This window comes from Zosterops lateralis (assembly GCF_965231275.1).
Source record: "Zosterops lateralis genome assembly, chromosome: 1".
In the NCBI taxonomy this organism is placed as follows: domain Eukaryota; kingdom Metazoa; phylum Chordata; class Aves; order Passeriformes; family Zosteropidae; genus Zosterops; species Zosterops lateralis.
The window spans coordinates 118,775,012-118,790,759 of record NC_139762.1 but is presented as its reverse complement, the minus strand read 5'-3'; the positions used below and the strand labels follow the sequence as shown (position 1 = coordinate 118,790,759).

The window sequence follows — 15,748 nt, the reverse complement described above, 5'->3', positions numbered from 1 at the left end:
CTCTGCAGCATGTCACATACTAAGAAATCAGTGCCATAGTTTCTGTTTTCACCCTACACTAAAACACAGGAAGCATCTGCACTGAAGAGAAACAAAGCATGAGGACTATTGGATTATCCTCCAGAACATTACCTAAGAAGGCAGATCTTTCCGATACTAAACTATAAGACTACATGAATAAATGCAGATATTTAATACAATTTCTGAATAAAATGTAGGAATATATGCTTAATGACACAATCAGCATGCTTTCCAGTAGAAATTTGTAATTCCTTTAAATACACTTTAAAGAAGTGATGCAAGGCTATCAGGCAGGAGTATGTTGCTACTGCCAGCAATTCTGTTCATGTGAGATATACAGCATTTATATTATTTGAGTTTCACCTTGAACTAAGATACAGTTAATCTAAAATATCTTCATTTTCACAAATACTATTCAAATCACAGTCTGTTTCTTGCTTTTGCACTCACTTTCTTAAGGACACTACTTCTCAGTGCTTAAACACTAAAGCACAGCAAATTATTTCAAAATTCATAAAACCAGTAGTTAAAAATGGATTTTGGTTGACATTAATTCTCCTTATGCAAATTAAACACACTATTTTCCAGTCACTCTTGGAGATTTTTGTGGAAAGTTTCCACATCACCAATAGTTAATGCACAGCATAATGTTTTCAGCTGGTAATACAAGAATATACACTTGCAGAGCAAAACTTACACATTGACACAGCCTGCAAAAAAAATCTTTTTTGTGTGCTGTTTGCCTTTCCAAAATGTCTGAATGCAAGTCTTTGTGCCTTTAAATAAGTACACTCTGCAGCTATTTCTGAGGAGAACCAAAAGTGGAAATATATTTCCCAGAGTAAGGAATCCATAAAGAGACTGAATTATCTAATCCTTTTACAAGATGGGGAATTAGGCCATTCTTATGGCAATCTTTTATCTGCTGCTGGCTTCAAACCATTATCTCACAGGAGAAAAATTACAGTCTTTGTCAGTCTTTTCAGACTTAACACTCTTTCTTCTCCTGTGAACCATTTTTTTCTAGGACTTATAAAAGAGTTTTGTGTGTGAGTGTGCATTTGTGTCTTTAAGAGCTATATTAAACTGCTATCCAGATCCTCAAATTATGACCAACAAGCTTCCTCAAGCTCATGATCTCCTGGCTTCCTTTCTATATCATTTTCATCAGAAGAAACTTCCATGGCTAATATACACCACAGTGTTGTACAAAAACCAGAAAGAATCTACAACCATTGCTATAGAGAATTAGCTTGCAAAGCACACATCAAAGACAGCAAAGAAAAAGAAGGGAGAAAAGCTTGGTAAAGCACTTGTCTTTTTAAATTATTGAGGGGGTTAAATGGGTTTTGTAGGGGAAAAGAGAAAGAGATGTCTTGACAAGATCTGCAAATGACAGACAGAATGAAGCGGATGTTGCCCTCCATTAAATTGAGAGAGAGAAGAATAATTCTCAGGACCAGCAAAAAAGTATTAATTTCATAATCAAATATGCTCTTACTTCCTTCATTTTTACAAATCAAGACTAGAACATTCAAAAGGTATAAAAAATTCTTTACATCTACTGTTCTTGGAATTTCTCCATGGCAGTTTTAAATGTTTGCAAGTGCACCAACCTGCTCAAACCAGTTCTTTCTTTTAACAACCAGCCTGGAAAAAAAAAAAATAAATAAATAGGTACTGTTGAACAGTAGTTCTTACAAAAGATAGTCTAGTGACATGTCACTAATTCACAGCATCTTATGCTGCATTCTTCCTGCATAACCAAAATCACATATTAATACCTTGTCAGTTAAGTTACAGTAGGGCTGTTTCCAGATAAACTTGGTGCACAGCCATGTTTCCAAAAGCAGATCTATCATGACAAGGTGTATGTGTAAGATGTAACTCACAGGCAAATTTTACATACCTAGTGCTCATGTTTCAAGTTTAAGTCTATTTTCACTAACATGTAAACACTTATCTTTCTTCAAATAAATGGAAGTATTCCATTACTTTTATGCTGATTGACAGCTATTTAGGTAGAAAAAAACAAGTCTACCTCACATGTGCATACTATAAGGAAATAAAACAGCTGTTAAATCTAACAAAAAGGGAAATACATCATCTGAAAACACTGGTCTCTTCAGAGCTTATCATATTTTTTGATAATAGATGAAATTTTTATTATCACAGTATTTTGTGGAACTTCTGATAGGGCTAAAGTTATTGCTTGGTGAATTTACTAAGTGGGAAATTCATGCAAACAAAAGAGGGAGGAAAGAAGCCTGATCTTTCTGGGATTTCTGTCTAAGCACTTCATGTAAATCTCCTGTCTTATATTGTTTCCTTCCCAAGACACTGTTAAGATTTTGAAAATAGAGAGACTTTGGCCATTCTCCCAAAACACACATTCACTGGGAGTATGCCATGAAAATAATTAAGGTTTAGGACTAAAAGTTATACTATCTTGTGCACTTCAGAGGTCAAACTTAGATCCATAGACTCAAAAATAAATTGAAATCACACAGATATTCTCTATTTTGCATACAGTTAGATGTTCTAAAGTAACACGAGACAGTGAAAGAAAAGGCAAACCAGTGTGTTACTTTGACAACTTAGCAAGTCAGCCTACCAAATCTTTAAAAATTACTTATGGTCTCTATCTCTCATAACCACTAGAGCCAGTAAAAACATTTTCTGAATGATTTTCTTCTTCAGTGTTTTTCTCTTGTTCTGAAAGAACAAGATATCAAAGTGGTATACCACTCTAGGAAAGGAAAGATGAAGTGATTTTTTTTAGCTGTACTTAGCACTTACAAAATCAAAAGACAATGAGTACATTATTTTGGTTATTTATGCATCAAAACTGGGCAAATTAATCAGTGCCCAAACGCAACTCATCAAAAAAGCAAAGTGCTTACTTTTTTTTTTTTTTGCCACAGCTTTTTCTTTTCCTGTCATTATTTTTGTTTTTCTACTTTATAAGAAGTTTTAACTAGCCAAAGGAAAAATATGGGGTTTGTTCTCAATTTTCCAAAGTGAAAGGAGATTTTTAAAAGTTATAAAGCACTACCATATGGAGTTTAATTTACTTGTTTGCCACTATTAAAAGGAAAAATATGCAAATAAAACATTTTGTTTAGGACAAAGTCTGTGAAGCTGGCACAAACAAACATGAGGAAAATTCAGCTCTTTTTAAAAAGAGGTCAACTAGAACTAAGGTTACAAAAGAAATAGATAAAGGAAAAAAGAATGTAAAATAGTGACATGAGTCATCTGGAATGTTTAGTACTTTCTGCCCTATAATAATAGCCACTTAGAAACAGTACACAGACAGAAAGATAATATGAGATTCATGACAGGAAAGAAAAAAATACATGTATGTAATCAAAAGTTTTGATAAGATTTGAAGACATCCACTTCCTCAAAATTTGTACATGAACCCTAATCACAGAATTTTCCCACCAACATTCATTCTGTACCAACCACCTCAGTTTGGAAATACTTTTTCCCCCTTGGTACTCTGAAGTAATTTTTTCCCAGGTTTCAGGAAAATTAACAAAGCAGAAATTTCTGCCAGAAACTGAGTCACTAAGCTAGCCTTACCACTACTGGGCAGACATACAAAGACTATTCTTTATGCAAATATATATACCAAACCATACATACGTACCTGTGCCCATTCCCCAGTATTACATCACAGTGTATAGAGTCAAATAAGGGATTATATGGAGCACTTGAGAGGTTATTCTTTCTGACACATCTGGGTATTATTGATTAATAATATTAGAGTCTATAAAGAAAAACAGGGAGTTATTTTATATTCACTGTGATCAGATTTTGTTCTAATTCCATTACCTCTGAACATTGCAGTTAAAGGGATGATTACAGTTCATGTAAACATACCAGAACCACCTTTATATCAGCATCTGCAGATTTACTTCACAGAGCAGTTTTGACAATTCCCATAGCAGCTAAGGAATATTTGTACATGCAGAACTTTTCCAGCTAGAATTCAGTGCAGACATAGCCTTTTATTATGCCACCCAGGCAGCACACACTGTTACCTATGGTCAGGATAAGGGGAAAACAGTCCAATGTCATTTAGTCCTGCATGCATTTTCAAGGTATTACTCCCTTTGAGGTGACTGATGTCAGAATGCTCAGTTTGGGAAAAAAATCTTACAGTCTGACTTGAACAGCAGCAGTCTGCTGAAAACACAGCAGAAGCATCTACTGTGATGGCTAAGTCTAATTTGGCAAAACATAAACATAGACTACCTGCCAAAAAAAGGCACCAGTAGCAAAAGTTACATCCTTTATTCTTCCGGGACCTATGGCATCTATAAAGGATGCCAGATGTTGGCCCCTTTTCAGCCTACCGGATCAGCCTCTATCCCAAATGTTGCATGGTGCAGTATCCATTCCCTGACACCTTTCCAGTTCTAGAGTTATTTTGGGATTACATGCCTGGACAAGGTAGGAGAATCCATCTCATCTCAGAACACAAGTCAGCCATACCGATGGTTTCTGTTCAGGGAACACAATGATGGTGAGAGCAGACCAGCCATAAACAATAAGGAAGGGATCTTGTGCAGAGTGGAAGCTGAGAAAGCTCGAGAGGCTTCCTTCCTTTTCCTGAGGAAATCTTCCAGGAGCCCACCATCATTGTCTGTTTTTAAAATGTCATCTTTAATCAGTATTTATGATCTTCCTCATATGGGTAATTAATTTCATTAATTTTTATTGCCTGAATTTTCAGGAGTTTTGTCTGGGGACAGTGCATACAGTAAAATGGCTTTTAAACAGCAGGTTTTTTCCCTATTTGCAGGGGAAATAGGTAGTTAAATTAGATTCACTTGTCAGGCTTCAGACCATTTTCTTCACAGCTCATTATCAAGTTTTCTACCAAATGCTTCTTTATGACCTCAAGTCGCATTAGTATTGTCAGAACTTTGTGATACTGAGATAAAGCACTTCCATACATACTCTTAAGATTATCAAATGGCCGAAGCTTGGTTAATACTATAGAATTCCCCAGCCAACCAAATAATTCCCATTATTTTCTAGAGGTATATGATGGCAAATTCAAACAACAGTTCCATAGTTTCCACCATTAATCTGAAGTTTATGCCAAATTATTACTGGCTTCTTCAATTCTTTTGTCTCTCCCCTGTAGGATCCTGGTTGTCAGGGCTCTATGTCATGAAGATCTGCTCAAATTCCAGTGATGTGTTGCAGAGATTCTAACATGTGTTTCTAAATTTCACATAGCACCATATAGTTTATATGATTATATGTCAGACTATACTGTAGAAAACTAAACTTATAAAAAATCGAAATTATTAAAGAAAAGGTAACTGGCAAATAAACAAGCTAACTTGAAGAGTGTTTGAAGGACAAGACATCTTAAAGGAGTAAAAGTCACAGATGATGAGCAGGGCAAGGTTTCACAGGCAAGGCAAACTGACGTGAGAATTTTTTGACTACTTTCTTCAAACCAAGTTTTCCAAAAATATCTATAATGGCAGCATGCACAGAGTATCTCATTTATTCTACATTAACAGCTCAAGGACACTGTACTCCACATCCCAAGGGTGAAGGTAAGAAAAGCTCCATTTTAATTTTTTAATGTATAGATGTATTTTGTTTGTTTATACCTACATTTTTTTATTCCTCTAATGTATTAAAAGGCCCTACTACACTGTCCTTTGGCTAATCTTAAAATATTAACTAAAACGTTGCATCTCAAACCCAACATTTGTATGCGACTAGTGCTCCTTCCCAACATTCTTGTTCAGAAGCCTTCAAGCTTGTGGCACAGTATGTTTTCTATAATCCCATTTCTTTTTTAATCACATGCAACCCCTTTTTTGTATTCTATTGATGTTAAAAAGAATGAATGCAGCCCTTGCGCTATTAAAAACAAAAAGCTTCTTACTTTCAGGAATGCATTGGCAAGACTCCACAAGTACAAGATTTAACTTTTGAGCATGGCAGTGGGCATACAAGGCTAATGGGTGGTCCTTAAATAAAAGAAAAAAGAAAAAGAAAACTCCCTGTAATTCATTCAATAGTACATTAATATTATCTTTTACCTTATGGTTGATTAAATTCTTGCAAAACGCTCAATGTGCAAGTCACAAACCATACGAGAAATATGGAAGTGTTGTTTGGCTTTTACAAATTGTCATTTAAATATCTATTTAACCCATACAAGATTTGCTAATGTGTGAGGATGTCCTATGATTCACTGGCCAAACCTGAAATTCATTTGTTTTGCCTGTATGTGAGAAAGGATTTACAAAAAAATGTTACAGAATGAGTCAGTCTATTTTATAAATCAGTCATTCCAGCTGTGCCCTTAGACAAAGAAGGAATTATTGTAACAATTTTGCTCAAATAATCTAAATCCAGATCTGTTTTACTAGAAGTGTCATTGCTAATTTTTCAGGCTAAATAGAAAAAAGCAAACCTTCCAAATACAGGGAGGTTTTGTAGCCTTTTTTCTGTATCTATAAACCTTGTTTTGTTCCACCTTGTGAATGATGTCACCCCTTTATTTAGATGACTTAATATGCTACTTAACTTGCCCTGTAGTCCAAGAGCAGCTATGGGAATAACATTGTTCTGGTAGCTACTTCCCCATTTGAAAAACCTCTTAAAGCTGTTATCCATCTGCATTTCGCTCATCGTGTGTGAAACATCTATACAGAAAACAGTAAGCTCTCTGTTTCTTACAGTTATATGCCAGACTACAAACCAATCTATACTCCAGTAGAATTAACCCTTCCTTTAATTTCTCATCTCCCTCTAGGAACTTTTTTGCAAAGGGTTTTTGGGATCTTGGTTGTTTTGGGGGGATTTTTTTTGTTTGTGAATTCATAAACTGTTAAAACCAATCTGGTGTGATAGTGATTTTTATTTCCTGGATGCCTGGGTGGAGAATTTAACCTTTTAAAAAAATTACCGATCTGGTCTGTGATAACTATCTACCTGTTTATTATTTGAAGATGATTGATGAAATTATCATGATTGAAGGTTAAATATCAGTTTCTAAAAAAAGTTACAAGTTTGGAATTTTTATTCTAGTTCAAATTATGTCAGTTCTGAGTCTCATTCCTTATGATTCAAAACCAAGTTCATACTTTTGTCTAAGAGACTTGGGCAAGTGAGAATATTTTCCCAAATGCAGCACCTCAATATCATTGCAGGTTTCCTCCACAATATAAACTAGATTTAGTTTGCCTTGTAACAAAATTGGGTTTTATCTCTAACTCTAGTCACTTCCATTTGGCATTCCTTTTTTGTAGTACAAAAAGAAGGAATGAAACTGGCACTAAATGAAGTCTGATCACAAGTTAGCACGGAGGAAAATCTTTGGTTTAGTCAATTCTTCTCACAAGTCACTGTGCTCTCCTTGTAGAAAGCTCCAGAAGCCACAGAAAAATAAGACATATAACTGCACCCTACCACAGGTGGTTTTATGGGGCATACAAAACGAAACCAGCACTCTTCTCAGGCTAAGGTAACCTGCACATAGCCATAGACCTGTTCACTCTAATTCTCAAATAATGAGGGAGCACCAATGATCTATGGCAAGAAAATGTAATCTTAGAAGCAGGAGCATCCAAAACTTACACACTGTTTTAATGAAGAAATAGGGTGGAACTTTAATAAGAATATTTGTTCTTTCCAGGTGAGATACAAAATATTAACCCAAATTAATTAAAGCTGGTACTGAAAAAACTCCTCCAATTGTTTAAATAAACCTCTCTCAGAAAAGCTCCAATATACCCAAGAAAGTGGGAAAACTTCTGAAGGAGGTGTCATAGAAGGTAAATTGAGTGGAGAGTAATGAGAACAAAACATTAAAAAAAAAAGAGAAATACCACAAGGTTGAAAGAAATCAATTATGCAAATGCATAAGTAAAATTCAACTTTTCCTCTGAGCCAAGACACATGCTTTCTAATATTTGGAACTTTGCCAAATAAATTTCAAGTAAAAAGTCGTATTTCTCCTAATGACAGCCAAAATACCTTCAGCAAACCTAATCTGGTAATCTGATTTGACAAGCCCTATTATCTAGACAACACCACGGCCATTAATAGCTCAATTCATTTCAAATCACCTTGTACAACTGAAAAATTAGTAACATTAAGAGGAAAGATACCTTTTTAATTGTAACCAAAAGCATGCATAACAACTTATACACATAGTATTTATATACATACACTGTACAGCACACAAGACTACTTAGAAAATAGATTATGAAAATATAATTTCTAAAATAAATTTCTAAAACAAACGCTAATAGGTTCTGTATTATGACCTTATATTAAAATTAGCCTTTGTCATAATAATGGAAGCAAAGGCCAGCACTGAGAAACTGAGTCAGTGAGATGATCCAAATACTCAGACTCTTAATTTTACAGCACAGTATTTTCAATGGCTGTATCACTGACTAACAAAAAATCTAAATGCTCTGGAAAACAAACAGGAAAAAAACTGTCTTGTCTTTGAAGCCACTTGTTTCATGCAACTGTCTGTACCCACTACTTCAGCTGCTGCAAGAAGGCTCCACACTCAACCCCTGTGAAGGCACTGAAGAAAGAGTTAATTGCACTAATAACTGTCTTGAAGAGATGAAAGGTGTCCTCAGTAAGAACGAAGGAATGCTCCAAAAGAACAGATAGACTTTATCACCTTGAAGAAAACAATGCTAGTTTCCTCAACACCGAATACAACAGAAATACTAGTTTGTCTCTTTAGACTTCCCTTGCCCCTGATGAGATGGTGTATTTTTTTAATTCCTCCGAAGTTTAAAGAAACTGCTACACTGCAACGAGTGAAAAGAATCACAGTCATGAAAGTGTCACCCAGTTCCTCACTGATTTCCTTAAACACAGTAGGGAAATTCTTGAAGGCCAAATAGAGCATTTTTTTGCATTCTCTGATAAGTGAAGTGACAAAAGGGATTTTGTGAGATCTTTCTCTCCCAGCTCATATTTTAAAGGGCAAAATCGTTTATTACATGCGGTTAAAGAACAATAGCAATAGCCAAGGTTGCTAGGTTTGGCTCAAGATCTGAGCCCTTTGTTCCCTGGTGTGCAGGATTGAGAGAATATATAGTATCTTGGCACCTGCTGTTAGCAGCTACTTAAGGGAATTCAAAATTTAATTAACCTTCATAGTAAATCCATAAAAGATGTTATGTAAGTTCAGAACTTCAGAATTTAGAGAACTTAAGGTTTCTATATTCCTTACCTCTCTACTTGTTAATCCGTGGACAACGGATGCCAGGTGAAAAAATGCGCCACACTTTCATGCAGATAGTTTTTGGAAACATTTTACAACATAAGCAAGTTGTTTGTATGAATTGGGAAGAATCCCATGATTGGCATATTTGCTCTCTTCTTAAAACAAAGGCCACACTGCTGACAGCAAAACTGTCTAAAATTACAAGGCCATCCAGTGACTGCTGCTCTGACAGTACTGTGAGCTGAAGGTCCCTAAGGCTCCACAACCCTGCTAGAGATGCTATTGCACCAGCGATTCAGTCTGCCTGTGGTTGTGCTTCCAGAGCATCAGAAAATGTCTTGAAGCCCCTCTGTCTACATAAGTGCTTTAGAAAAGTATTAATTTACGAGCAAAATGGGGAAAAAACGTAGAAAAAAGTAGGGTGGCATATGGCCAAACTTTTGACTTAATTTCACCACAGGTTGCTTTTTATTTACAAGCAGCTAATCCGCTCTCAAACTACACAATAGAGCAGCCACTGGCAAAGGCAGGCAGATAAAATTGGCATGCCTCTGTATTGTTCTTGTTAATCTGAACCATTAACAGAAGGGTGAGAAGGCTAGTTTTGTCATTTAAACAGGCTTAAATCCTTTCTCCAAATGAGCTTTTGTCTACATAGAAGAATTTACCCAGGAAATTTAAGGGGTTTCTGTTAGTGTTGCATTCTCGAGTTGACTAAGCTACAGGAATATTAACCTGTTTATTTGGTCTTCTCACTGTAAATGCAAAAATTATTCCCAGCTGTCAAAACCGAAAGGCGTTCAACCTGACTAAATTATTTCTCAGAGGTGAAACAGGATGCGATTATAAAGTGCTAAGAAGCAACTATTTGAAATCCTGAACTGCACCTGTGCAACTAAATCTCCATTTATACAGGTGCTTTTCAAATTGGATTTGAACCCTTAAATTCCCTGATTCGTCCCCTGAAAAACCACAGAAGCTCAAATAACTAATGAAATTCAGAGACAGAAGGGCTTAAAATAGTTTCAAGCTGTGAAGTAAGGCCCAAGACTGTGTTCTTTGATTCACTGTTGATTTGACATATCAAGCATAAACATAAGTTGCACAATTCAAATGCCAGAGGTGATAGGGTAGCCAGTAGCTAAGTAATTATTTTTCTTTTTAGCACAGGAGAGGTCATCACTTGGCCCATAAGCACAATACACAGCCAAATACCTGGAGAAAAAATGTACGGGATAGTATGATGTGGTTTTGTTTTGATTTTACCTGGCACATCTTGCACATATATTCAATGTGACCTTTGCTTGAGGCTCAGCCGTATGAGCACTTCGAGTTTGATTGAATTTGCTCCCAGAAGACACCACACTTGTTACTCCTTCCATTCTGAGATCATCAAGATCCTCTGCAACAAGATAGAATGATGGGATGAACACATGATTAAATTTTGTAGCAATAAAAGAGCCTTACCTGTAGAATCACTAAAAAATGGAACTGATCAAAAATTGAGAAGAAAACAATTACTTGCATACTAATAGGAAAACACATTTGAGAGCATTTTTATTTTTATGTATTACCACTAACTTACAAGGGTTTCCTTAAAAAATATTCAGTATCATTTCCACATCAAGCCATGCTGCCTATTTTTAAAATTTTCATTTATCTAAAAAACTTTCTAAAATGCTTGTCATCAAGAAATGCTGTCCAATAGCTCAATTTGACACTGGACATATTGAAGACAAAAATAAGTTTTTTGACTGTATGCTGTTCCTCTGTGTTTTTTTCATCATCTGTTCACTTAGCAATGAAAAAATATTGCTAAAATAAAAGTGCTCTGCTAAACCCAGAAAATGTGAAATGGACATATATATTACATTGAAAGGGACCATAATGTGCATAATTAAATCTACCATATTCCTGTAATATGGGCAACTCATAATAAAAACTGAATTTTCAACTACTGTAAAACCATTCACATTTTGAAGGGAGACAGCAGAGGGTCTCAGAGAATTTTTTCCAAGATGACATCAGAATAGTGTAGCTCAGCTGGACTGAAAATGAATTCTCTTGGTTTACAGTCAGGCCATTCTTTAGAGACTAGTATCTACATTTTTTGCTAACACAAAACAGGAAAGTTCTCTGTGCCTCAAGTATAAAGGCATATATATAAAGCCCAATTTTCAGTTGTTTATAACTTGATTAGAGTCTAGCTGAAATGTAAACAAGCAAAGAACTGGCCAGCTTCTATTAAATGACCATATACTGATCATGTCATCATCTGATGTACTGACTGATGCATGTGGTTCATGGTACACAGTATGTCATCATCTTATTAAAATGTCTTTCAGATATTCTATACACATGTATTTTCATACATTTACATTTACAAAAGAAACCTAATGTTAAAGGATCTGAATGAAGCAGGAAGTACAAAAAGATTTTAAATCCCAATATCAGACAGAGAAAAGTCACAAAGAACTATAAAATCAGAGGAGGCATGGAGTATTTTAAATTCTAATTAATTCGATTAGAATTTAAAATACACAAGTAGTCATTATAGACAACAGCGGAGAACCAAGGTGCTTTTCATACACAAAAACAATAAGATGTAATTGCCCATATCTTTACCCAAAATACTTCTGGTTGTCCTCTATAGTTCATGGACCCTACTCTTACCACTGTGCTTCAAACTCAGGGCATGTGGTCAGATTGTCAGGATAATGTCCTGTTAACAGTAATCATTTGGAGAAACACAGATTTTAATAAGAAACAGTCAATAACAGCTAGGCTAAACTCGCATGAAAATTTTGTAAGCCAAGTCCTTGAACAACATTTTCATCTCTGTAATGTTTTATTTTACTGCTTAAGAAAACTCTCCCCACTCCCCACCCCCCAGCCAATTTGTTGCTTTGATATAAATTGACTAGTGTACTGAAGTTTTTGGCATCATTTTACACCATTTCAACACCTTTTCCTTTAAATTTCATGTACGGTTAATACACAAACTAATTCAAAGGACCTGGAAGGTTATATGATAGAGAGCTATGAAATCAATCATCTATGAGTCATTTCAGAAAAGGTATTACATATTTGGAACACATTATGTATTAAAATAAATACCGTTTAATTGTGCTTTAAAGAGGTGTGAAAAGTTCCATATTTTTTTACAGATGTAAACCACTGGATGAATTACAGCTTAAAAGAAATTGAAGCATATGCCTCAGGTTTTTCTCCCACTAAGCAGATGTGATTTCTTTAAATAAGGTTTTCAACTGTTCTCTGCTTGATTAACTTTTGGCTCTCTGATGACTAAGTGTTTTGAAAAAGGCTGCCCTCCATGATACCTTTTATATTTGAATTTGGATATCAAATCCACGCCTTTTTGTCATTTTTAGTCAACAATCAGCCTTTTTCTATCAAAAGAAAATTAAGTGAAACGTTGTGCAAGAAATGTGGATTCAAGAGGTGCCTGTAGTTGTAGCCAACAGACAAATAGGCAGAACAGTATGCAGTACAGATTTATTGTCACATGCTGTTAGACCAACAGCAGTAATGTGCATAAAAATGCAGATTTAAAATACCAAAAACCTATGTCATATTCAACTGTTACTCTTCTCAAGGAATTTTAGTCGATCTAATTCAACATTGCATGGAATTTATTCATGGCAAACTACAAAAAGCTGTTAATAATACAATTAAAGTGTAACTCCATCTACCAAATCCAAAGAATAACTGCAGCATTTGATGTAATTTGATTACTGCCCCTCTGCATTGGCATGGAATGATTTCAGTTTCCACTGGAAACCTCAGATTTACTGTGTAGATATTGAATATTTTCTCACTAAAGCAACTGGGCTTTGAGAAGCTGTCTGTTTTGCAATACCCATAACTTTGGATGGGTTTGTAAGCAAGTTTATATGCCATCTTCCAGATCAACCCCATTCATTACTGCAGGCTTTTAATTAAAAAAAAACCCAAACAACAAAACCTAGCAGCAATAAAAGAATAAATCATACAGAAGTTTTAGCACTAAAATCTGAGTATATGTATGTATATTGTTCAATAATTCATATGTGCTTTTCAGAAAAAAATTGATCACAAATAAGAAAGTTATTAAAATAAATACAATTGGTGAATGCAAGACTGTTTTTTAAGAACAAAAAAAAAAAAAAAAAAAGAGTTCCAAAGGTTCAGATGCTTCTATCGGAAAGAACCAGTCTTAGGAAAATAGGATTTCATTGGAGAGTCAATTCAGTTACGGGGTCTGGACACTGAATCTTTTCTCTTTCTTTGTATTCTTTGCTAGACCAACTAGTGATGATACAGCTGAGTGGCTCTGTGATTTTATTGAGCAGCAATGAGGTAATTCACAGAGAAAAGAGAGAAAGAAAAGCAGAGACGGTGACTGCTTGTGTCATGAAAGACAAGAATACAGTGAAACTTCTCAAATCCTTAGAAAATTGTTATCCATCTTCGTATAGTGATAGCTGGAAGCTCACACAAATGAAAAAAATCTCATTTATGCTAATAAAAGTTTTTTATTTTAATGCATGATTGTTCACTGCATTTCTCTGCTTTAATTTTCAAGGTCTGCTATTCTCTAAAAAGGGTATGTGAAGACCCAGCTTCAGTCCTACAGCAATTTCCATTAAACATGTTCTGTGTGTCAAAAAAACCACATGTGAGCCAAACAAAAAGAATCTTACATTTTCCTCAAATCATCAATTTACCAAAATGAATTCACACAGCTGCAATCTTTATGCTTTGCCACAACAATACACAAAAATACTTGAAAGCAAGATAAAGATCACAAGTGTAATACAGCAGACCACAGAACCAGATGTTTTCTAGATTAATAATGCTGTGGTAGACTTTCTTTGTGATTTTTTAAATAAAAAACTTTCACCAAAAAGGGGAGAGGGGAAAAGTTACCTACTTCAACTAAACAAGAATACAGCCCAATAACAAGGTCATGTTTTTAAATAGGTTATCGTTCACAATTATTTACTTCCTTTCTTTTTTGGGAGGAAGGGATGGCGAGAGGGAAAGGGGCATTCACTAGTGGAAATTATTCTAGAAATGGTGCAAGATTGCTTATTGTTTTGGGATTACAGGGTGTGGAACCATCTCACAAACACTTACAAGACTTGCACACCATTCACTTTAAGGACAGAGCTCTTAGGCAAAACTCCTATAAAATACAGTGAAAGCCTAGTTGTATAAGAGGCTCAGGTAATCAGATCATATGTTGTATTATTTTATATGATCCAGTCATTTTTGTCTCCTTCCTCCATTATAAAACATGTAGTAGTTTCCAGGAGTGCTTCAAGAAGTATTAGCTTCAAAGCTGGAAAAAGTCTATGTCAGTTCAGTTTGTCTGTTCAGTCTAATACTAAGAAAAGCATTAAGTGTTTTCATGTGAGAGTAAAAATTCAGATAATGAATACTAATTTATGTTCTTGCACGCCACCAGGAAATTCTGGTGCACCAGTAAAATAATGCCTCTTTTTTTTGAAGCAATTAATTCCTCAGGGTAGTGTTCTTAGATTGCGGCAGACATTGATGTATTCCTTGTATACAGCATTGATCTGTCAAGGCCTGATGGCTGAAGCACAGACTCTTAATATGCTCCACTAATCTCATTTGAAAACAAACAAACACACCCCCAACCAACGAAAAAAACACCAAAGTACAACAACAAACCAAAGAAAGAAATGAAACAAAAAATGCTAAACAACAGAATCCTACTGCTGACAGAAGTACTGCTTGTGAAATCTAAGCAGCTTTATATGACATACTTTTATGCGTCTTATTATCTTAGCCAATACTCTTTGTTTTAGATAAATTATCTTGCCAGATATCAAGAGATTCCAATAAAAAGACCACATTAATTCCTAACGAAATTTTGGCGCAAGCAGGAATTGGGCTTCCGGACAAGGAAGAATCATGAATGTAGAATATCTGATGCCCCACTTCTGAAAAAGATTTTTTAAATATTTGCTTCAACAGATGCAAAACTGGAGTTATCTTCTGGAGTACACTAAGTACAGGACACTTCATTCTGTTTTTTCAAGGTCATGGAGCAGACAATGCTGTTAGTCTGGTACATATGTTCTAAGATGTTTTCCTATAAACATCTTAAAATACCAGCATTTTGCCTAGTTAAGACCCATGCCATTGCCTTTGTATACAAATATCATTCTAAATAAATACATCAACAGACTTTCACTCCTTAGGTGTATCTGTACAGATACATCTCAAGACATCTTACTTAAGAAGCATCTCAAGTTGACAGTAAATTCCCTAAACACCTGTGCTTTCACTGATGGATGCACAGAAATCCAATTGAAACACGGTGCTGCTGAGACCTTGAGTTTGCACATCTACCTCTATGTATCAGTTGTCAGAGCCAATCTGACAGAATCTCACTCCGGTCTAAAAACCACAAAACCAACATGGGAGTAGGGAAAGCAGCATTGTTTCAAG

The 15,748-nt window shown here is 35.3% G+C and overlaps 1 protein-coding gene across 14 annotated transcripts in view; it reads right to left on the bottom strand.

The window, feature by feature from the left end:
- Window positions 1–15,748, bottom strand: part of LOC310907274 (uncharacterized protein C8orf34 homolog) — a 246,560-nt gene that overhangs the window by 138,313 nt on the left and 92,499 nt on the right. For all 14 annotated transcript variants that reach the window (XR_014589577.1, XR_014589578.1, XR_014589579.1 and 11 more), the window contains one exon: window positions 10,532–10,667. Coding sequence is in view for 3 of the 14 variants with exons in the window: in XM_083857360.1 (XP_083713486.1) it covers window positions 10,532–10,667 (136 nt within the window). In the remaining 11 variants the exon portion in view is untranslated. The remainder of the gene's footprint in view (window positions 1–10,531; window positions 10,668–15,748) is intronic.